Genomic DNA, 25,331 nt, shown 5'->3' on the forward strand with positions numbered 1-25,331 from the left:
CCTCTGTCATTTCTCACATTGGTTTTAAAAACAATTCATTCATTTACTGAGAAAGCAGATGAACCATTTAAACTTTGGTCTTAAATTTTTAATCTTCATTGAATTACCTTAAATGGCTTAGTTTAGAAGAATTAAATGGCTTTCTCAAGTTTATGGTCTAGGTTAAAGCTGGGCTGATTTATCCTTGCTCAGGACTTCATCATTATGAAATTAAGGGAAGAAGCCTACATTTTGATCCTAAATTACAGTTAGGACTTAGAGGGCCCCAGCTTAGACAACATTGTCTTTATCTGTGAACTAAAACTTAACATCTGTTAGTGCAGGGCTGTGTAATGGGGTGTGTAAAGGGACATAACTAACAATTATGTTCTCTGTGTATTAAATAAAACCTTATATAATGATTGCAGGAAGAGTTAAAAAAAGACCCTCTTCATTGTGCCAATGTTAGTGAATACTCTCCTATTTTTTAGATGTCATTTCATTTTTATACCCAAATTTGGTAGAGCCAATTAAGAATAGGAGTCTGTGAATTCTAAAGACAGTAAAACTTGGTCAAGTGGAAATGGTGAGCTTTATGAAGGTTAGGTGACAAGGAAAAAACAGTAAGTATCACAAAGAGAATCTCACAAATTGATACCTAATCCTTCTTACGCTATGCCAAGCTTTGGGAAGCAATGGCATTTAGGTATGGACTAAGAGACCTCTGACTTAGATTTCAATAAGAGAACATGATGGGGACTTGAAGAGGAACTGATCATAAAGAGCATCCATCTAGTTGGAAGGACTGCTACCCTATGTAGTATATTAACCAAGTGACTTTGCAGGTCTCTCTACACCTGTTACTTGGAAGAAGACTGACCACTTACACACTTTAAACTTGGTAAATTCTCATGGTTCTTGGGGAAAGCTGGCCCAAGGATGCTCAAAAGGAAGGACTGACAAAGAGGAAGATATTAGACATTTTACTAGGCAGGATATGTGGAGCCTCCAGAAATGGTTAATTTAGAAAATAAGAGATTTTACCATATTCATATCTTAAGCTGTGAGGGTTACACTATTCATAACTAAAAGAAAATTAAACATGACAAAACTAAATTTGGATTATTTGAAATGAAGTTACTTATATCTACTTATCAATTTGGCTCCTTGAAACAGATCCTAACGTAAATCTTTTGAGAAATAAAATAAAATTTTCTTAGGTTCTCCATTAAGGATCTCACAATTATATTTCAGAATTGCTCCACTTATCATCATACTAAGTTACATACACACACACACACAAAAAAAAAAAACCAAAAAAACCAGAAAACAAAATAAAATAATACCACTACAAATACAATTATGGAAACATTTATTTTGCACAGAACTATTTAAATAAATAGTTTATTTCCCCATATGCCTTAAATATTTCAGGTATTTGAAAAGAAAAATATGTGTAAAATTCCCATGCCTGTTCTTAGATACCCACTCAGCACTCCACTCTTCTTATCTCAGATTCTTGACAGTGTACTTTTGGAATGAATTACTCACACAATGTTATCCAAACAAGTAGCAACAGCACCATTTGCACAATATATTGAAAATTTATCATACATCTCAATTTGTTTGCATTCTAACTTAGAAGAAACACAACAATCCAAACACAGAAATAAAATCTGAAATGAACTTCCTGCTATTGGATAAGGAAAATATAAATGTTTGGAAAGGGAACCATCTGGTCTCTCAACTTTAAAAATCTTAAAACCATTTTTAAGACATTGAAAACAGGGTGGTTTTAATTGTGGAAAAGATGGATCATGCTAAGCACAGTTTCCAGAAAGCCATATACCAGAAAGCTATAGCTACCCACAAAATTGTATCTGCATTTGCAGGTGGAGTATGTATATCTCATGTATAAGTTCTCCTTTGAGCCTTGTTAGGAAGATGTGCCAAAGATCATGCTATCCTATGGATAATGGACGTGAAAGCTTTTAGTGGGAGATCAGCAAATATCAATATAATCATTTTAAAGTAAAATTCTATATTTAACTCTGTCTTCATTATATACGTATATTTCATTTAGAATTTTATTTCATTTATATAAGGCACAACAATTTTTACTTGTCAGGGGACAATTTGCACCCAGCAGGTTAAAAACATGGGAGACATCATTGTGACTAACTTGTGGGTTGCATATGAATCAAGTTAGGTAAGCTTTGCCCATCAATACTGAGGAAAGGTTACCGAGAAATAAGAAAGGCAGTTTCTTCAGCAAGTAAGTGCTACAAAAAAGAGAGCTCAAAAGGCTATTAGATTAAAAGTGACTCCAAAAAAATAAAAAATAAAAGTAGCAAAATGCAATTTGGAGACAATTTTTGGACCCTAATTTGAACATGTTCATTGTGTGTAGACATTTTTGAGACAGTGAGGGAGAATTAAACATGGCCTAATCATGGGATGATATGAATTATTGTTAATTTTGTTTGTTGTGATAACAATACAATTGTTATAAGAAAGAATAAAGTGTGTATGTGTGAAATATATCCTGTCTGATGTGACTTTAAAATACTTCAGCAAAATTCTTTTTAGGTGTGTAGGAAATGGCAGATAATCAAGAATGGCAATATGTTGAAAACTGTTGAAGCTGAATAAATGATAACTGCATTACTAGCATTCATATTAGTCTCCCTAATCTTGTGTATTTTTAAAACTTCCCATGAATTTAAATAAAAAAGATTAATGAGTAGAATATGTATAGAAATTCCAGAATGGGTTTATAAACATAAAGATAATATAAATGTTTAAAAGAAGAAAATAATAAAGTTTCATAGTATGAATAGATAATACTGTTTGAACTAATGAGATGAATTTCTTCATTACACATGTTAGTATGTATATGGAAGACTACTCATATAGCTCTGAAGTAAATGTAATAGAATTCAGAATGTAGCTGCTTATCTTCATATTCTTGAAGAGGAATAAAACGCCTTTATTATTGACATTGCACAAAAAAGGAAACATCTATTGGTCAATGGATCACTCTTCAGCGTATAATACCACGCTGTACATTCATTGTAATAATCAGAGGGATATAAATTCTTAGATCTAAAATATGCACATGGAAGTTCATTAGAGGAAACAGGAAAAGAATCAATATCTTAGTGCAGTGAACTAAGGAGTTCAAGGAGCTCTGAGACCTTATTTATTAAATTGAGCAATATAAGCACGTTTTATCCCCCCCCAGTAGTGTCTAGGTAGCATTAGAGATAGAATATATTCTGCTGATTGGGTGATTAGGTGAGAGATTTTTTCCCATAGTTTTATTTAAAAAATGACAATAGTCAGAATGAATCATGTAGAAATAAAAAGAAAAGCTTCATGTGAATGGGAGCTGGTTACCTGGAGACCTAATTGTGCTTAGAAATAAGACCAGATCTATAAATAAAACAAGAGGGCTCCACTTGTTTACTAGGTTGATGTAACGATCAGGTCTCTTTTGTGCAAAAGAGATTTGCACTGACAAGTTTGTCAAATTACACTTCCTAATTACAGTTTGTGAATATAATGCTTGCAGAATGGAAAAAGCAAACAAATAAAAAATGTACTTTCCTTTTTTATTGTTCTTAAATAGTTACCAACGACCCCCATCTCATTGATTCCCAGAATGTACATGAAAATGCTAGTCTGTGAACTTACTAGGAAATATCAACCAGCCCCCAGAGGAGTAGCTCACATCAAGGTTGGCTAGACTGCAGTGGGATCTGGGAAGGCTTAACTAACTGTAGCACCGCTTATGAAACCTCCTGAAACTATTGGAAACACAGTGTGTGCCAGTCTCGTTTTGTGACCTACTATTTAAAAAAACGGCAAATGCTAATTACATTTTATGACAAGACTCTTAGATACAAAAGAAAATCAAATTTTCCAAGTCAACTGGGATGCTAATATCAAGAGAAAATGAGAGGAAAACATTGGTGGTGGTGATCTTTTGGGTGGTTCCCATGCTGCTATCCAGGGTGTTATTGAGACTGAGGTCTTTTTAGCCCTTCAGCATACAGCAGTAGGTGGTCATCTCAGCCTATAACTTGACTTTGATGTTCAACAGGGTCTTTTAACCTTGGGCCTTTTAATCTTCAGACTTAGTTTTTGCAAGCTCTGGCTCCAATGCATCAGGACCCACTGAACTGTTCCATCTTCATGGAGTAGCAGGCCTCCATGTTTCTTAGCCTATGCTCCAAGCTGGCCTTCAGATTTTACCCACAGTCCAGGTTGATCTCCAAGGACCAAGCCTAGGTACCTTAGCTCCATGAACATTACCTTGGCAGTTCCAATCTAGGAAGATGATGACCTGACCACTATGGTGCTCTCTTCAATCTTCTGGGGCTAATCCTTGTCCAAATTATCTTGGTTCTTCTGAGCCAGCTCATCATACTGAACCCCTGATGTCTACCATGATCCTGTCTACCAGGTCATGATATTTGGGGACATCAATCTTCACAATCAACCAGGAGCTGCCAGACTGGGGTTCTAAGCTTTTGCCTTTCTCCTCATGGTTCTTCTTCATGAACAGCAGCTCTTCCTTGAGAGCTTCTATTTCTGTTTCCAGCTGTAGCTGAGTGATATTGATGTCATTAGTGACTCTGTAGGGGCCACAAATGTCACTCTGTGCAGACTAGTGAGTGACCAGTTGTTTTAGTTAGCTTTTTTGTTGTTGCTGTGACCAAAACACCTGACAAGAAAAGTTTATTTTGGTTCATGGTATCAGAGGTCTCAGTTCATGAACAGTAGACTCCATTGCTCTGGGCCCAAAGTGAAGTAGAATATCATCAAGGAAAGATGTGGTAGAGGGAAGCTGCTCCCCTCATGGCAACAGGGAAGTAGAGAGTGGAGGAAGGGACCATGAGAAAGATGTATCCTTCTAGGTCATACCTGCAGTGATCCACCTCCTCCAGCCACGTCCCACCTGCCTAAGTTACCACCAATCAGTCCACTGAAACTAGAATGGACTGATTAGGTTATAGTACTCACAATCCAAATCATTTCACCTTTGAATATTCTTGAATTAACCACAGGAAATTTGGGGAACACCTCTTATCCAACACCTGTCTGACTTGACTGTAAAGTCATCAGCAGAAAGGTAGGTATCATCAGGCCTTAGAATGAAGGAGTCATTTTCCACAGAATTTGCAAAGATCTTAGCTTTAAGCTCTTTGATAGTCTAGAAGGAACATCCCCAGTCTCTGACTTGCAGTCCCTCTTTCTGTAGGTGTTCCTAGATTTTACTCTCCTGCCTCCTATTATCACTTTCTGGTCTTCCTACTCTGTTCAGGTAGCAGAGCAGACAGTCATTCAGTTCTTGAATGGTCTCCTTCTTGCTGTAGATGACTCATTCCCACCATATCCCAAGCTATCTCTGCAGCCAGATCCCCAGGTCCTATCTACCCTGGAAGTTATTGGAGCAGAAGAAGGAGATTGGGAAGCCCAAAATATTGTGCCTGCTTAGAAATTGGCTGTACTACTGACTGATTCCCTGATGGCTAGGTGACTTGACTGAACAGAGCCCAGGAACTGGTGGTTGGTGGAGAAGGTGGAAGAATATGTGGTGAATTTCATGGAGTCAGAGGAGGAAGGCAAGAGACCAGCACTTGGGTTGGGCTGCCCCAGATTGTTTTTATTATGAGTATAATTATATTTAATCACTGACCAAGCAATAATTTAACTTTCTAAATACCATCTGAACAAATGGGAAATGTGAACAGAGAAAGACAAATGTGAACAGAGAAAGACTAAGTTATATACTAGCAACTTGAATAGTATGAAGCAAGTTTTAAAATTGTCAAATACTATTAATTCTTTCTTTAATATCTATTTTTCCTCTCTCCTTTAGTTCTTATGGCATTTGACAAAATTTGCTGGATTACAGTACCCAAGACTTTACTAAAATACTCACTACTTCTATTTTTAATCCTCCTCCTCCTCTTGATATTCATGATCCTCCAGAATGTGGTTTTGCCTTTAACACACTCAGAGGTACCCTGAGCAAACAGGTCAGCACATTAATCCTAAGCACATAGCTTTTACTTTTTTTTTTTTTTTTTGCTTTTGTTATCCTATATTCCCTATCAGTGGTTATCATTTTTTTTCTTTTTTTTCCAATTCTTTAGTAGTTATTATCTATATACACTACAGTGTATTTCTTACTGTAACATATTAAATTACTTGCTGTTCGTTTTTATTCTCTCAATAAGTTGAGCCTAGTACTGTGAAAGCAGTATGAAGCATATAACATGTATTTAATATACACTTCTTCTATGAGAGAATGAATTATATTGAATGATATTCAGGAAATTTGCATTGAATTTTAAGGACTGATGTGATCCTATTTTTACAGCTTTCAGAGAAAATAATATTAACAAATATATAGTTTTGTATACTAAAATTTTATTTAACGCTTCACTATTTCAATACACTGAGTTGCCTCACCCTATAATCCATATGTTGAGGCTCTAACCCCAAAGTGATGGTATTTGGAGATGGAGCCTTGGGAAGTAACAGATATTGAAGAAGACTTGAGTTTGAGTGTGGGGGGAAGCTCTCTTGATGAAATTATTGCCCTTTCAAAATGTGATAGGAGAACTTTCTCTACCTTTCCTTCTTTTTGCCATGTAAAGGCAAAGAGAGCAGACTGCTGTGTGCAAGCCAGAAAGAAGGCCTTCAGAAATTGGCTGGCATCTTAATCTTGAACTTTCAGCCTCCAAAAATGTGAAAAAAAAATTCTGTTGTTTAAGTCACCCAGTCTATGGTATTTCATAATAGCCACCTGAGCAGATTAAAATAACTATTAGCACAATATTTTAAGCATTTATTTTATGAAAGATTTCTACAGAATCACTTGATGTATTAAAAAATATTCTGTATGTAGTATAGTAGCTAATCTGACTAAGTGAAGATTGGGCAAAACTTACTGGTGATTCTGGGAATGATTGATAAAATATTTTGCTTTTCCTTTCAAATGTAAAGGAATTTGGTCATAAATAAACACATAGTTTATATGTACTTTTTTTCCCCCTTAGGTACCAGGAATTGAACTCAGGGGCACTTAACCACTGAGCCACATCCCAAGCCCTATTTTGTATTTTATTTAGAGACAGGGTCTCATGTAATCGCTTAGCACCTTGCTGTTGCTGAGGCTGGCTTTGAACTTGTGATCTTCCTGCCTCAGCCTCCTGAGCCATGGGATTACAGGCATATGCCACCACACCCAGCTATATATACTTTTAAGCATAGTAATTTACATTTTTTGTAGTGCTGATATTGAACCCAGGATCTAACACATCTTCCTTAAGTGCTCGACCACTGAGCTACACTCCCAGTTCTCAATTTACTTTAAAGTACTTTGTGTTTTAATGTAATAGACCATTTTTTTCAGATGGTTCTTTTTTTTAAAGAGAGAGAAAGGAGAGAGAGAGAGAGAGAGAGAGAGAGAGAGAGAGAGAGAGAGAGAGAGAGAGAGAATGAGAGAGAATTTTAATATTTAATTTTTAGTTTTCGGCGGACACAACATCTTTGTTTGTATGTGGTGCTGAGGATCAAACCGGGCCACACGCATGCCAGGCGAGCGCGCTACCACTTGAGCCACATCCCCAGCCCCTCAGATGGTTCTTACATACACAGAATATATACTTGGTCAAGGTTACATTTAGTTGATTAGTGTAGAATCTTCCTATATTCTGACTTACTTCTAAGTAAAGATGATTCTCAGCAATTTGCCTTATAGTGAATATTAGTGCTAGGATTGTAAGCCATTACAGTTAATTATTTGTTAAAGATACTCCAGGAATGCCCCCCAAATCTTATAAATATGTCACCATACATAGTTCCTACAAGTGGACAATTATGCTATTAATAGTATTAAGAGTAAAAATGGAAGTTCATCTGTAATAGTCACTTTATTGTTAACAGGTGGTTAAAAGTCAGCACAAGTGACTGGATAAAGACCTGGGATGCTTGATTAGTAAGGTGATAAAAGAGAATTTAGTGTTATATTTTCCTATTAATATGAAAGGTTCAAGAGATTTGACTCTAACATGATCTCATAAGTGTGTTGTGTTGAGTATGCATATTATGTGAAACATGTTCTTTCTTTTTTATACATTCTTAGTAAGTAAACTAACATTTGATGTCCAGTTATTGCATATGATTTATCATCTTCTACACAGGAGAATTATGAGACCCTAGAATATTTTTCTCTCTTGTTTTCTGTATCCCCCAAATTTTCAGGTTTATCCATTCACTCTTTCTTAATTTTAATTTTTTTTCTGAAAGCCAACATTTTATTCCTAACCCCTGCCAAAGAAAGCAATTTTATTCAAAAGACAGTTTACTACCTTTACAGTTTTTAAAGTCCACTTTTCTCTTAACTGTAAAATAGTTCCTTTATTGCTGAACTGAATTTGGAAACGTCTTCCCAAGGGGCAAAATAAACTCCAGGAACTTTCTGATCTTATTGAGTAATGGCTTAAGTACTATTAGCAGTTGTGACTAATATCATTTATTACATGCTTCTGAATTTGGATCACTCTTTACTTTTTCTGTAAAGGGTGAGTTTTAAAAAATATTTTGGCTTCCTGGATCATATTATCTCTTGCAGTTATTCAACACTACCTTGTATCTTGAAATCAGCCATAGGAAATGCAAATAAATGAATGAAGCTGTTTTCAAATAACACTTTAATGACAAAACAACAGCAGACTGCAGGCTGGATTTACTAACCTCTGGTCCAGACAAATAATTTGATAGAAGTCATGCAATAAGTATTTATATTTTTAGAATCACAGAATAGTAAAGTAAGATAAAATGGTAATGGTCATATTTTAATTCATATGGTGTCATTTTCAGTGCAAGCAAAAAACCAGTAATTTAAAGTTAATAAAATTTAAGTTAAATTATTTAGAATTAAAGGAATGTTTAAAGACCCTACACTTGTGAATAGGCTAGAGGAAAAAGAAATCTACTAATGGTAAAATGAAACAACCACTTCTCCTCAAACATATAATAAATCTTAGAGACCTAAGTTTTTCGTATGACTTCATCCAACTACTTTATGCAAATGTTGCTCAAATTTCTTCTGCTATCTATAGCTACATTTATACATTTTTAAATGCATACTTAGATTTTTCCACTTGGCTACCCTTCCATGGCCTCAAATGCAAAATATAAAAAATATACTTTCCAAAATTGGCTCTACTTTCAGGTCTAAGAATTTTCACCAATAAAGTTATTCTCAAGCTGAAAATATTGGAGTTAAAGAATCATGTTCTACTTTGACTCTTATTTCTATCATTCCTTGTATTACCTGCCACTAAGTCCTAAAAGTACCGTCTACTATCTTAAGTCCAAAATTAATTGCGTTTTTCCCATTTCTGTACTGTGGTTCCAGTGGGAGTCTCTGTTACTACAACCTTGCACCGTTCCAATGACAGTCGCTGACATCCAGGCCCATGTGTCTTATCTTCCTAATTTATTCTGTACATGTTGACAGATGAAACACCACTTTCATCAGGTCTTTGCTCCTACCACTTATTGAACAAGGTCTAAAATACTGATCCTGACATTTATAGCTCTCCACAAAATTGCCCCAGGCTCCAGATCCCATCTTGGGAGCTTCAATCTACCCCGTATTCTGAGAACTTATTTATTGTTTTCCTTACTGTCTATGCTTAGCTGGTAGAGTTCATCTCATTTTCTTTTCTTTTTCTCTTTTCTACTCATTTTAACAAGATGGTGCAAGTGAAGTCCCAGCCCATTCTTTAGGTCTCTTCCTAGGTCTTCAGTGTCAAATGATTGGTTTTGTAGTTGTTCAGTTTTAGCCTGTACTCCTACTTGTTGAATGAGGAGTGACTTCATTTCCTTAATGAATGAAAGCTCCTGGTTTGAAACCTTTACCCTTTCATAACACTCATGATTCTTTCTGCACAGCCTTCAAAATGCAATCACAGAGAATGAGTAGCTGAATTAGAGTCTGACATACTGGAGAGGGCAGGGGTGTGGAGTCTACAGTCTCTGCTGATTGATGGTTACTGTGCAATTATTTTAGTCATTAAAAAACAGCACCGGGTTTGTTTGTTTGTTTGTTGTCTCTGATGATAAAAAGACAAAGTTGAAAACAGGGAGACTCTGGCAGGTTGATCATGCAAAATTCTGTAAACAGCCATAAACACTAAAGCAAGGAAATTTTGCCTTCTTGCCATTAGCAAAAGATACTTCTCTCCATTTCATGTTATACAGAAATGAAAGCTCTAAGAAAAACAAATTTCTGACTACTGAAATAATAACAACAACAACAAAAAGGTGATCTTTGCATGAAAGTTGAAGAAATTCTTTGAGTATATGTTTGTGGAAATTGCTTGTTATAGTGGAACTTTCACTTCTCAGCCTAGAAACGATAAGACCACAGAGATAGAGTAAGCAGTCTGACAAGTGTGCCAACATTAGAAAGTACTGTTTAAGGACAGGCGGAGGAAGAGGCACCAGTGATAGAAATCCAAAGAAAGAAATTCAAGAAAGCAGTACCGAAGAAGTCAAAGACCTTCTCCACAGAGAGAGTGGGTAAGAGTACTAGATACAACAAAGCAGGCACCCAGAATAGGAATGAACCGAGGTTTTCAGATGTGGAAATAAAAACATCAACAATTGTCACAGAAAAAATAATTTTTGGCCCAGACTGAGTGTCAAAAACCAGAAGTTAATATTGTTGCTTTCATGCCCTATGCCATATTGTGCACATTCATCAGGGCTATACACTTACAGGGAGGGGTAAGGAGTTTTCACGTAATGAAGACAATAGGTAGCCAGTGCAGTAAGGCTTAAAACTCAAAGAGAGGAAATGAATCATCCAAGGTTGTGCAGCTTTGAAGTAACAGTTTAGAACTGAAGATGTTTTCACACTTGCACTGCCTCTACCATATCTTATATTTCCTACAGTGGAAGTCTGTAAAAATATGTCTTTCCTCTATCTTACCTAATTTAATTTCACCCTCTGATCTCTGGCCATTACTTTGTGCATAGATGATAGGATGAAAATAGGAATAACCCTAAAAGAGCATTTGAGCCAAATCTCTCTTCTTTTTTTTTTTTTTTCCATCTAATTAAACTGAGATAAGCAAAACTCATTTTTGGAAGAGAACTGAAACTAAACCTTGTTTCCTGATCATGAACTCATGCCTCTTTTTGTTATAAACTATGTAAAACCACAGATGTACGTAAACATAGGCTCCATTCAAGAAGGATTTAGTACTGCACGACAAGAAAAGCTTACATCAGTTTCTTGAAGAATAATCTGAAATGAGAATGACTTTCAATTATATATATCTAAGGGATATTTTTTTTTTACCAAATTTGGTGGTAGAAGACACAAAAAGTAAACTATGGAAATAAAATCCTAAAAATCACTAGGTAGTTAGTATTATTTATAAAAATTTTTATATTTCAAGCAAAGACTTCTAAATTTATATTTATATTTCAAGTGAAGATTATAAGTTTCTTTTCCTTTCCAAAATGAAGTAACTGTTCTCAAAAGAAAAATCAAGTTTTTCTAGTTCTAAAGGAAGTTGGGGTCCCAAATAAAGTTAGAACAAATTGAAATTCAGTTCTGTATGTTCAGACTACTATCATCATGAAAAAAAGAAAGTATCAATGAGGAAACAAAATATATCTTCATAAGTTAAAAAAGGTAAATGCACATTCAATTGCATATTAAGCTACACTGTAAGTACATAGCAGGAATTGTATGCTATGAATAAAAAAATTACAAAATCTCTAAAGACTGAATTTGCTACATGTATAGACAACATGTTCCAAAGCTTAAAATTTAACTATTTCCTATAAAATCTAGTAAAAAATTGTAGCAATTGTGAAAATTTTTCATCATTAGTTCCTGTAATATTCCATATAATATAGCAGTGTAGATCAATTTAAGTTCTCATATTGCAGGTTTTGAATAAACAAATCTCTCATTTAAAAACCAGTACCAAATATGCTTAGGATCATGGATAGCCATGACAATGTTAAGAATATCATTGCTGAGAACTTCTGGGAAAGATATCTAATTGTAGTACATTGCACAAATATACACATACACCTATATGATGTATATAGGCAAGCATGTATGTGAACTTTATGAATTGTTAAGGTGGGAAATAATGTGGAATAATTTGATCTAAAAACCACCACCACCACCGACAACAACAATAACAACAAATAAACAAACCAAGCTTCAATGTACTATCTTTGCCATAACCAAAAGTTTGGTCTGATCTTCTTCCAGGTACAAATTATGGTAAAATTCAGTAGTTATGGGCTAACACCAAAGAGCAAAATTTAAACAGAGAAGTTCCTTGGTGCTGGCATTGTATAGAATAGTGTCATAGTGAAAAATGCATCACTATGGATATTGGAGAAATGAAAAGCAAATCAACTGCAGAGTAGGGCCTCTCACCTCTTGCCTGTCGACCAGGCCCACAGCCTTCCTGTGCTCCAGGGATGTCCTGTTGTATGCTCCAAGGAACTAACTGGCACCTGCGCCATTTGTGAGTCTTCCATCTATGAATAAAGAATAGAAGTCCAGTGAAGAAGGAAAATCACAGAGAGTCAGCAGCAAAAGAAATGACTTTGACAATTGTAAATAGGAGTGTAAATAGGAGGTTTGCAACTATGATCAGTCCTATCTAAGTGTAATGTATATATTTGTTAAGGCATTAAATATAAATATATTTTTTATGGCATTGAAGATGAGTATTTCATTGCCAATTCTATAGAAATGGACTCTGCAGAGAGCTATAAAGGGCATTTAGACTTTTTAATCATTCAGACTGCCAAGAGGTGCACCAGGTAGTACCAGAAGTGTATTCCATTTAAGTAAGTTGTGTTTATTTGCATTCAAGTTATGAAACTGCATTCGGGTCATGGGTCTTTTGTATAATGCTCTTTTGACTATAGTACTCCAGGAGTAGTTCAACAACTGAAATTTTAATGTGCTTTTACAAAAACCAGTTTCAAAAATGATTAAGTTTGCGCTACTAGTTGACAATGTTCATGATGTAAATATACAGGTAGACTATTTGTCATCTCAGAAAGACAGATGTATTAAGATGGCAAATATGCCATAAATTTCCATTTAAATTATTATTTGGAGATTGCATGTTCCATTAATTGATGCCACAGTATTTCACTTGTTGTCAGGATTGCAATTGTGTACTACATCAAGTTTCAATTAGAAACTTTAAGTCTGAATAGCAAGGAATCCAAATTTCTCTAATAAATTATCAAGTTGATATAGAGCTTCAATAACCACACTTTTCTTTGGGATGATCACAGATGCACTGAACAGACATCTTACTAGCATCATTGACATAGCAATGTCATTTCCTGAGCCAAAATACCACTGTTTATGAGAAACAGGTGCTCTTTGGAGCCAGGGGAGAAATGCTTAGGCTATTCTCCTACGTGAAATAGAAATGGCTTCCTAAAGCATATGTGTTTCATAATTATTAACCACTTCTTTGCATTTCAAATACTTTATATCAACCTAAGACATTTCCCCTAACCACTGGAGCTAATAACACAGATGGGAAATTTACACAAGCATTTGCCTCCTAGGAGATAATTTCAGAAGTGGAACAGCTCTACTCCACAGAGGCAGGAATGGCAGCTACAGCCAGAACCATCCCAAACTGCATTGAGTCTGAGGAAGAAGCAGTGTTGGCTTCCTCTCTACCCTGTCTGGAAGCGTATGGACTGGAAGTCCTTCTCAGGGCATCACTTGCTTTGGTTTTTCTCTATTACCTGTAGCTCTGACACACTTGAGGGGCCTCGCAGGCCTTCTCTTCATAGAGAGGATCCGTGCAGTCCCGGCCTCCATTGGCTGGCAGCTGAATAATGACCCGAAGCCGAGACTGCTTCCTGACTCCCAAGTCACCTGGAATGAGGCAGCTTTTTAACCTTTATGCTTTTGCATGGATAAAAGAGTCTCCAACCACTCTGTGAGAAGAAATTGTATTGTCTAAGCCACCTGTGCTTTGACATCCCCGAATGAGAGGCCTCAGCTAGTCCAATCAATTCTCCCAAAGACCATTTATATTGAAAAGCCAATTAATTTCCATTTTAAAATTTGAAGAATGAAGGAAAGTTCCTCAGTCTTCCTAATACACAGAGTAATTGCTCTTTTGTATATTTCTGTCCTCTTGAGAAACATGACAGATCTAATTAAATTATTTTCTTCTACCTTAAGTTTATTTTCATGCCATTTCACGTAGCCTTGTTTACCACATGGGACTCATACACACATAATGAATCTTCCGTAGGAGGATACGTTCAATGTTATAATGTGAAATTTTATTTCTTTGTTATTCACTTAATTTGAAATGCATAACTTGTAAATTATTCCAGTCATTTATTATTCATGTTAAACAGACAAAGATCTTCAATTCAGGTCACATTCTAAACATCAGGCTCTAAGTAGTGAAATGAAAGTGAGGTCCTTGAGGCAGATATTTTTAGAGACGCAGTCAGAAACTGCAATAATTACTGTAAGTAAATAACTCCAAATTATGTTTTAAAAATGGAAAAAGTTAAGATTTACCTTCAACAAAGCTATCCATTTGACAGTATTATTGATGAAAGGATGTTCAACATCTTAAAAATTAGAAACAGATGGATAGGATTTGCCAATTTTAATAAAACATATTTCAACATATAATTTATACACTTCTTAGGGATGAACAGTCACAGATACAGTTCACTTACAAAAGAAATCCCTTAGGCATTATGTTGTTAGATAACATAATTTCCTGATGCATATACATTCTTTGGTGAGAACATGAAATATTTGCTTCATAGATATTTGCTACAGGGGAATTTTAAAGGTTAACAGCCCCCAACAAAGTTTAATTAGAAGTGAAATGAAATGTTTGTAGTTATTGTGATTGTAAAAAAACATGCAGTTTGACAATTAAACTTTCCCACAATGGACTGTCCTTTCTCCTGAAGTCAAGATGTCCCTTAACATGGTCAGGCCAACTGACTCCAACCCTTATTAGAGAGGATGCATGCACTGCATGGGAGAGTGGACCAGATCAGTGATTCCTGAATGTCTGACTACACAGAAGAACCTGTTTTAAAACAACAACAATACAAACAACAGATTTCTGGGCCTGTACCTATAGCTATTAAGTCTGATTTTTAAAAAGTTTGCCAAGAAATGGTGATGAAGAATCAGGTTTGGAATCTCCTGGAAGATGACCTTGTCTATCTTGTCCCAATTTAAGATTCTGGGTTCACATGCAACTATTTAGGATTACTCCCACTGTGGGGGGAAAGCTGTACTATTAATGATTTATATTAAACTATTTTAATGAATAATTGGAATACTATAAGTAATGGAGTTGGGAATTGGGAGCTGGAAATATTGGCAATAGAGAATTAAATTATTTGAAATAGTGTCATGGGCTTTTTATTGTAACAATACTAGTTTGTATGCCAGCTCTGACTTTTATATGTTTAATATGATTTATTCAGGGAAAATCTAAGGAATGTCAATAGGAATTTTAATAAATTGCTAATGTAGTCTTCATCTACTGTACTGTCCAAGTGTCTCCTAATTTAAGACCAGGTGATAATTTTCTCTAATAATTAAAAGCTAGAAAAGAATTTTGTTTCCCTTGATAATCTGCTAAGAATCCATTAAGTTTCTATTTTTTCACTTTGGTCATGAGAATCTCAGAGCTAATTTTCTCAATTGCAAGGGCTTACCTTAACTTGATTTTCTCATGGAATCTTTCTCTTCCTGTCCCCTTCACTCCTCCCCCAGTTCCTACCTGGCTTTACCCTTCTTTTCCAATTTATATCATTTTTTCTTGTGTCTGATGTTTATGATCTATCTTTAATCTTTTTGATAGTACAAGCACTAAGTGACCATTCTCATCATCTGTTCAGCACTGGCAGAAGGATGGAGCTATTTGTATTATTTTAACAGGAAAAAGAGGGAAAAAAAGGCACAAATAGTCTTTAGTTTTCAAAGTGGTCAAAATTCTTCAAGGAAGCACTCCCCAACCCTTCTCAGCATGCATAGAACTTAGACATGGGATTATGACATCACTGCTTAGATGTTACCTCATACATAGAGATGGCTGTTTCAATTTTGGAAGCAGTGACCAAATGTTAGTGTTTTGATTCTGTTTTGTTTTCTACTTGCAAAAACAAAAATATGACCTACTGTACAACTCTGAAATATTCTTTTAAGTGCCTTCTTATCACCAACCTCAAGGTTTTACACAAAAAAGACTCTGACTATTCTTTTTACATCCTTAACTAATTCCTCAATATCATTTTATTTATTATTATAAAAAGCTCAGATTCCTGTGCAGCTCACAATATAGAGATTGTGACCTGATTAAAATGGAATGCTTCAAAGCCATAGTACACAGAGAGGAAGTTTAGTGGGGTTACACAGGAAGTGTCATGACATCCATGCTTCTACCCAGTGGGGGAGTCTGTGTCTGGTCAGGTTACAGTTATAAATAAATCACTTCTGACTCAAAGTAATGGCACTATAGGTCTCAGCCAGGTTATGGAGGTTTCAGATCAGAGCCCAGAAAAAGGAGAGCCATAACACACATTAAATAAGGAAAATGGAAAGGTCTTGCTTTCACAGTTTTCTATATGTATTTATTCCCAATTTATGATGTGCAGTTAATATATGTATAGAATTTCCATTCATCTTTGTGTTTTAGTATGTAGAACAGTAATCATACACAGTAGTGTTTAATATTTTCAGAAATAGCAGACACATTTATTTCACATTTTTTAACCAGAATATTAATATCTTTTATTTCTAGATAGAAATATAATTCCCTTAATGTAATAAAGGGTATATTAAGTATGTGCATTGAGGATTAACCAAAAATCAGCTAAATCATTTTCCCTCCATAGGAAATATGAAAATATAAAGAATATGAAAGGCAACTGCCTGTTGTGTTTATTGAAAATACCTATCTAGGATAGGAATAGAAGAAACTAATTATGTGATGATAGAGGACACAGATTCAGAGGGTACATAATTTCTAACAGTTATGGCATTTTTTAGATATCTTAAGACATTCAAGGCATATTTTAACACAGAAATTACTAGAATGAAGGATTTAAAGGTCAGGTAAAACGGATTCATTAAGCTAGAAGTGGGAATAATAGCTGGTTGGAGTGGCATAGTGACAGGAAATTCAAAGGGTACTGTTTCATGTAAGAAGCAAAATGTAAAGATAGTTTTCAGATCTTTGGGAGTAATTCTAGTGTATGATTGATTCAGGGGATGAGGTATCTAGGTTTCAAAGCAATACATGCAATGAGAAATAAGAAAGGTGCAAACAGAATTTGTGCAACCAAATATATTATTTGATCAAAAGTACTTATTTTTTAAGAGTCAAGTTACAAATAATTTCTACACATAAATTATTTCTACTTTCAAAGGCCCTTTGTGAAAATTTATGAAAAAAGTTAAAAGTTAACAAATGCTGGTTTGAGTATCATACTACATTCTATTCAATACTGATCTTTATCAGCATTGATTTTTCAGGCATGTCTTGGGAGAGAACTGAATCACATTTCAAGTAACTCTATTTGTTCTTCTTGGAATCCTAAAACTATTCTGTTTCACTTTCTGCAAAACTATAGTGTAATTTTATCTCTTTTAAATGATTTTACAAAGGAGAGTAGCTCCACATTTTAATAAGCTCAAAAACTTTTATAAAATTCAGATGTTACCTGCAGAATTAAATTAAAAAAATCCTCACCTTATCCCTGAATTAATTTTTTTTTGCTATTACCTATCCTTGAACACTCAACTTTGTTCAGAATTTTTTAAAGTATGGAAGTCAGTGTGACTTCAGGAACACTTGCGTTATTCCCATTTCTTACCAAACAATGGAAAAATTAACTTCGTGCCATTGCTTTACTTTCTGCACAACAACAAAAGACTAGGTTTCTATAATACCATTGTCTCCTATGCTCAGATATAGCACTCTGCAGGCAAAACAGAAAATGCTTTTTCAGGACCATAAAAGTTCTTGGCACTGTCATTCAATAATCAACCATTCCATCACCCACAGAATTAAAAAAAAATGTCCTCCATGCACAATTAGAGTTATTCTTTTTAAATCTAAATGACTAGGTTTAGGGTTTCTGAAAATTTTTTTGTTTTAGGAGACTGAGAATAGAGTTGTCAAGTAAAGCAGGCAGGGCTGATCTCCTGTTCCTAGGGAGATGACCTTGGCTAGCCAAATAGAACTCCACCTTTCATAAAAACTCTTGCTTCCTTACGAGCAGATTTCCTGAGTTGGCTCTTACACTCCTTGTCCAAAGGAAATCCAGGGCATATTAGTCTCCAAGCGACACCATGAATTTCTGCTTACAGCAGTTAACCTCATCCCTGAAGAGACCAGCCCAGTTGAACTCATTATTTGTCACATACCACAAGAAATGGACCCTCTGCAGCCTCCTAGTCATTTCATTATTTCCCAGACCCACCACACTATCTACATGCTAATCTGATACAAGTTCTCATTCCATCCTCTTACCCTTCTATTACCGCATCCATTGGAATACCTGGTCTCTCATCTTCAATCTCTTCTTGGAAAGTTGCTTTCACATTCTTTGCCAGTGGAAACTTGTTCCAATCAGCTATTTCCTCGTCTTTTATCATCCTTTTACCTTTAAGAATCTCCAACTCCTCTAAGTTCCTAACATTAACCTTACCATCAGCTATTAACCTTGTGGCTGTTGCCTTGAGATACTTGGTTAGTTGGTGACCTTAGAATGTCCTTCACTATAATCCTTTCTCTTCCACTTCTGTCCTCACTTTGGGGTCTTTGATATCCACATGACTTCCTCCATTTAAGGCATTGGACTCTAATATTATACCTCTTCATATTTAATCACTTTCTCTTGTATCTTATTGTCAGTTATTTACTCCATTATTCATTCCTTGACATAATTATGATCAGTAACTATATAGTCTCATCTTTGAACATCTAACTTTCTGACCATTCCTCCCCACCTTCCAATTGACTACTTTAATTCTTTTCATACTAAAATTTTCAAACTCACTGAGATTGCTATTCATTTTCCCTATTACATTTTCACAATCTAGTCACATCTTCATGACTTCACTTCCATCCTGACTCAAGTTAATTTTCATTCTTCATTACTATTTTAAGTACTCTTTACAAACACTTTTGACTCTGTTCTCTCTCTCTTTCTTGAACTGTACTGGGAAAGCCCCAACTAATCAAAAGTAATTATTTACCCACTGTTTTCCTGTACCAAGGCAGCTGAATATGGCTGGAGAAAATGACAACTGTGTTGGGATATCTCTTCCCATATATGACTGAATGGACACTGATGTTTAAAAATTATACCACATATTACCGAGTTGCCTATTTTTTCCCTCTCAAAAATGATAACACTTCTTTTTTCTCAATCCCTTTCCCTTCACTTGATCCTTGAGGCCAGTAGATAATCTTCCTGTGCACTCATTGAGAGATTAGAAGAATAATTCTGTGCCTTGTCTTTCCCATACCACTAGGATGCAAGTTTCCTAAGAGCAAGAATATTAGATTCCTCTGGATTGCTAATCCCTTATATTTAAAATTACCCTTGGAACATTGTATTTTCTTGAAAACTGTTGTAGAATTAAAAAAATGATTGCTTCAAATTATATATGTGATCTTTAAGGAGGCAATGGAGCTTTTAAAAATAATTTGTAGCTGGGCATGTTTGTGCACACCTGTAATCCCAGCAACTCTGGACTCTGAGGCAGGAGGATCACACTTTACCAAGACTCTTGGTAATAACTATTTAAAAAAAAAAAAGGACGGGGAATGTTGCTCAGTGGTAAAGCTTCCTTGTCCCTTCTACAATTACTACTACTACTACTACTACTACTGTTAATGTTACTAACAACAACAACAACAACAATAAAAATCAGTAAATTTATCAGCAAATTTCCAATGAATAACTGGTTAAAAATTTTGATCCGTAAGTTTTATTATTATCTAAATTATTTTCCCACATATATCTAATTAAACTTCTCAGAAAGACTGCATTAAGCATGCTAAATTAAAACATTTACCAGATGATAACCACACACAGGCTGCTGTGCCTTTCCTATAGGAGCCTGTAATCATGATGGGATAGATGACAGATAATATATTAATTAAATGGTGGCTAAATAATAGAGAGCTTTACCATGGATTAGTTCATTTGAGCCAAGCGAAAGAACATCATATGTTATTTAGATTTTAATAAAAGAATATAAAGGAATAAGAAGAAAATTTGAAAAAAATGTCAATCACATTGTTTTATTAGTAAGTTTATGTCATTAACATTTTTCAAAGCTAATACCTTCCTTTTTCCTCAAAAGCTACATAGATGCTCAAGACTTTTAAAATAAAAAAATTTCCTAGTCTTGCTCAGTTTGATATTTAAGGCTATTTGATAGAAAAAGCATAAAAACAAAAGAGACTTTATGTGTCAACTTTATGAAATGCTAATCATATTGTAAAAATAATCCAGTATTAAATTTATATGCTGTAAAGAATTAAATAACTTTTTGTCAGTTAGATACTTGTTAATTGAATTTCTTTAGTGAGTCAAGAAGCGTAGATAAAACACAAACATAAAAGGAATTTAAGAAACATTAGCTCTGTCTGTTGGGAGAGCAAAATAAGAAATAGGAGACAGTGTCATTTGTGAAACTGAGAGAAATTTTGCTCAGTCATTACAGAAGTCACCTGGAGTATTCTGATACCTGCCCCAGCAGCAATGAGAAAAGCCTCTGTTCTCCAAGGTAAGGAAAAAACTATCAAAGGATCTGCCATGACACTAAAGAGACTTTGTAAGTCATGAAAGCAAAACCAACCTAAACTGAGAACAAATACTCATCTTGTAAATACCTCCACGGCACATTAAGCATTGGCAGAGAAACAATTTGGTCAATTTTCTCCTCCTTTATTTCCATCCTTGGAGCCACATAATTCAATCTGTAGCAAATCCAGTCTCATGCTATTTCTTGCCAATAAGTAGGTTGGAAGCCATGTGTAATGATAAGATCACTGTATATTATTTTTAGAATCTGGAAGACCAGTATACATTCTTTTAGAATTAGGTAAAATCAAATATTATTAATATGATAAAGTCTAGAATGCTTTCACTTTGATCTATATCATAAAATTTCAAGTCAGTTTTTGGTATAAAACTCATTTGTCAGGTACTCTAACGCAATATATTTCCAGAGGAAAACCAAAATGTTATGGCATTCATGCCAAACCAGGACTATAACAGCCCTCTGTCAGAAAACAGGTGAGGGTATTATTTGTGACACGAGAGAAAATTTGCTCAGTTATTTGCGTAAGTCACCCAGAGGGTATTGATATCTTTCCCAGCAGTAACGAGAAAAGACCCACAAACAAGGCTTGGTCAGAAGAATCTGGAAGTTCTGTTGAATGAATTTTCTAAGGAAAAAGCTGAAGAAACTCTGCAGACCATACCTTCTCTACAGGAGGAGGGGCATGGTGTCCAGTCACTATATGGTGTTACAATACAGTCTTTCCTACAAGGAAGCAGACAAGGCCTCACGGTTTCAGGCCGAAGGCTTTCAGGACACCTAGAAAAAGAAAAGATAAATCATTAGGTCTCCACAGTAAGCCAGATAACTTAACTTTAGAATTTTCATTGCCGAAATTGTCAAATCACCATCAGTCTGTATTATTTAACTTCTGACAGCCTTTCTACTTTTGTCAAGAACTATTTAACTCAGTTAATTATTTCAAACTGTATTTCAGTAAAACTTTTTAAGACAGAATGTGTAGATTTAAGAGTAGCACCTGTGCTACCTAGAATCAAATATAACAATTCTATGTTCTCCCGCTATAATAATCTCTCCATCAATAAATATGTGTTTTCTTTCATGCTTTATAAAATATTTTGTAGGAATTCAGATGACCAATTTAAGGACCCAATTTTATATCTCTCTATAATTAAATAGGCTTTGTGCCTATTATGAGTTTCCAGGTTATTCTATATTTCTTTTTTACAAAATATGCATACCTTTAAACAAATTTATAATGAAGTATATTCTTTACACAGTTCATGATCAAAAACAATATTGTATTAACAGTAATATATTTTATAATAAATAATAAAATAAAAATTCATAAACCATTATTTTTCCTGGTTTCATTTACTGTATTGATTTTTATTTTCTCTTCCATTTTGTACCTAGTTTTAGAGATTTAAATATTTTTAATTTTTTATAAGCTAAAATATCTTTTTTGGAACAAAAAATGACTATAGATAAAATAAAAAGTCAATAAAAATAAATTGGTAATCAGTAACAAAGAAGATTTTAAAGTATCCTTCGTGGGATGTTTTCAGAACTGAACTATAAGTGAAAAAAAATCAACACCATTAACCTAATTTCTTTATAGCATTCTACAGACATTTTATTTTTTATATATCTGATAATATTTATCTAAAAAAACCTTTCAAATACACAAATATCATGCTTTATTCAATTGTATAGATATATGTTCTTCTTTCTTACTTTAAAATAGTTAGGCTTATTTGGAAGTGGATTTTAAAAATATATAGTATTCAATATTTCAAAAAATAATCTCTCTGGTTTACATTGAGGGTAAGTTTGGATTTTCCTCATTACAATGACTATTCAAAGTCATGGACAACAAGACATTTAAGTGTGGAACATATAAGCTGATTGTGGTGCTATAATTCAAATTGTAAATCACTAGAATTATAACTTAACTGCATGCCAGGAAATGTTATATGGCAAAATCTCACATGTAATCCAGTTAATTATTTGGGGACTATGGAATCATTGGTCAGTAATTATTATTGAAAGGACTCCTTTTCAATGAGGCAATTTTATAACTTTAACAATGGCAGGGTATTACTCAATTGCATGGTCTTCAAATATTAGTCCTGAATAAATCAATGGGATTTACAATCTTATCATTGACAAACTCCAAATACTGTTTTAGTTTAGAAATAGCCACAGCAAGATATTTGGCTGACTGTGGAGAACAAAATTACTAACCACAAAGTTGTTAAATGAACACACAAAGATAAATTATACAGCCTAGATTAGATTCAATAAAATGAATTCAGACTTCCTTTGGTGAGGCAATTGGTTCAGTCAACATGTTCCTTTTCTCCCTTGTACTGTTTGTATTTAGTGTTTGTGGTTTAAATCAAGGAATTGATTTTCCCCCAAATCTTATTCAAGGTCAAATTAAACAGATGTGATACGAGTTGAAGTTTGTTACTTGGAAGGATAGATAAGATCAATAACATTGATTTTACCATTGCACAGTAATCTATTTTATTAAGAGAAGTTTAAAACAAGCTTTCTATTTGCATTTTTGTTTCAAATGACTAGTATTGCAAAGCATTCATTGAATTTAACCCAGCATTTAGGGAGAAGGGCAATAACATTTTCTTTTAAATTCAAAGTACTTGCTTAATTTTCCAGAATTTTAAGGGCAAAGTAAATCCATTTGATTTAACAAATCTATAGATGTATTTAGGTCATTGAATACAGGCTGCAAACACAAAGCAACTTTTTAATGGATTATTGTGGTGGTCCAACACGGGACTTTCATGATTGATTCAATGATCTTAATCCAGCAGTCTCCTTTAAGCATAGGCCTGTACACATGTACATCAATTAGCCTGAAAAAAAATTTTTGTAGTTTGTATAAGTGAAGGAAATGTCAACAACAACTTCTGAAAGGTGATTAACTGTACAAACACATACAGAGTAAGAGAGTGAGCTTACTGTCCAGAGCATAATAACCCTCATCATGCAGCACTGAAGGTTGTCCCTGTACCTCTCTAGTGAATATTCCTACCTTTGTTCTAATTCCAGTAAGAGGATGATATCATCAATAGTAAATTCTGATTTGGAAGGGGTGTAAGGACTATTAGCAAGTAATCAGCTCTTCACATTACTTTAGAAAATCACAGAATAAATTTCTGAACTGCTAAAAAATAAAAAAGTAAATAAAATACATTCTAGGTGTCTGGGGGAAAAAAAAAGAACCAGGATCTTCCAGGACTTTGGACTTTCTTCTGCTGCTACCACCACTGAATTTTAACACACTGTACATTCATTTCCTGAGTTGGATTCATCAGACACTTATAATTTCTATTAAAATATTAGTTTGGGGCTACTCTCAAGCACATGGAAAAGACTCAATTTATCAAATCGCTTTGGTATACATTTTCCAATATATTTTCAAATTTCAAATGATATAAATGAATAAATTATTGGGCTAAAAGCATCTCTAATATCTGAAACCTTAGCCAGATAAAACAACTCATAATGGGGTTCTTATTTATCACTATGGAGTTTTCCATAGACCAGATAAATTATTTTCATTTCCTTGGAAAGACTAGGAAGAATCTAAAAATTTTAAGAGAAAATAACAATTTCTAACATTTATTGAGTAATTGTATTAGTAATCTTTTTCATTAAATCCTTTCAGTATATTTTGAAAATTGAGACCAGAATTAGTTAGGTAGGTCCTAACTAATTAAGATCACCCACAATATTTGACCACTTGGCAGATCATTTGGAAAATATGACAACATATTTATAACTTTATAGCCATAGCCATATTTCATAGTGAGAGGATCTGAATTTTTGAAAATTTATGCTCTCTAAATTTCTTTTTTTTTTGTTTTTTTTTTAGAGAGAGAGAGAGAGAGAGAGAGAGAGAGAGAGAGAATTTTAATATTTATTTTTTAGTTATCGGCGGGCACAACATCTTTCTTTGTATGTGGTGCTGAGGATCGAACCCGGGCCGCACGCATGCCAGGCGAGCGCGCTACCACTTGAGCCACATCCCCAGCCCTCTCTAAATTTCAAATAATAAATTTCTTTCTCTCAAAAGAATAGATCTTAGATTTTATTTATTAATTGTCTCTGAGAATTTCTTACCTGGTTGTGCCATTCTTGTTTTGTTTATATTTCTCACAGGGCATATATAATATGCCAACTCTCTGGTTCTTTGTCCTACCTTCTAGAAAATGGTTGTTTTCTTATAAAACTATTTGAAACAGTCTTGAGAAACTGATAGTTGTTTTTTTTTTTTTTATCATAACACTCATTCTGTCTCAAGGCTCTCTCTTGGAAGTAAATGGCTTATTCATTTAACCACTGGTGGATATAATAAGTTTGGTCTCCGTATTTTTATATGGTATTTTCTAGGGGAAATGAAAGGCAG

The 25,331-nt window shown here is 34.4% G+C and overlaps 1 protein-coding gene across 1 annotated transcript in view; it reads right to left on the reverse strand.

Moving 5' to 3' along the window:
• Positions 1–25,331, reverse strand: part of Thsd7a (thrombospondin type 1 domain containing 7A) — a 391,409-nt gene that overhangs the window by 55,439 nt on the left and 310,639 nt on the right. The window contains exons 9-11 of the mRNA XM_076861588.2: positions 21,576–21,691; positions 13,822–13,954; positions 12,476–12,579 (exon numbers count right to left, since the gene is read on the reverse strand). Coding sequence (XP_076717703.2) covers positions 12,476–12,579; positions 13,822–13,954; positions 21,576–21,691 — 353 coding nt within the window. The remainder of the gene's footprint in view (positions 1–12,475; positions 12,580–13,821; positions 13,955–21,575; positions 21,692–25,331) is intronic.

Source organism: Callospermophilus lateralis, chromosome 1, assembly GCF_048772815.1.
Source record: "Callospermophilus lateralis isolate mCalLat2 chromosome 1, mCalLat2.hap1, whole genome shotgun sequence".
NCBI lineage: Eukaryota > Metazoa > Chordata > Mammalia > Rodentia > Sciuridae > Callospermophilus > Callospermophilus lateralis.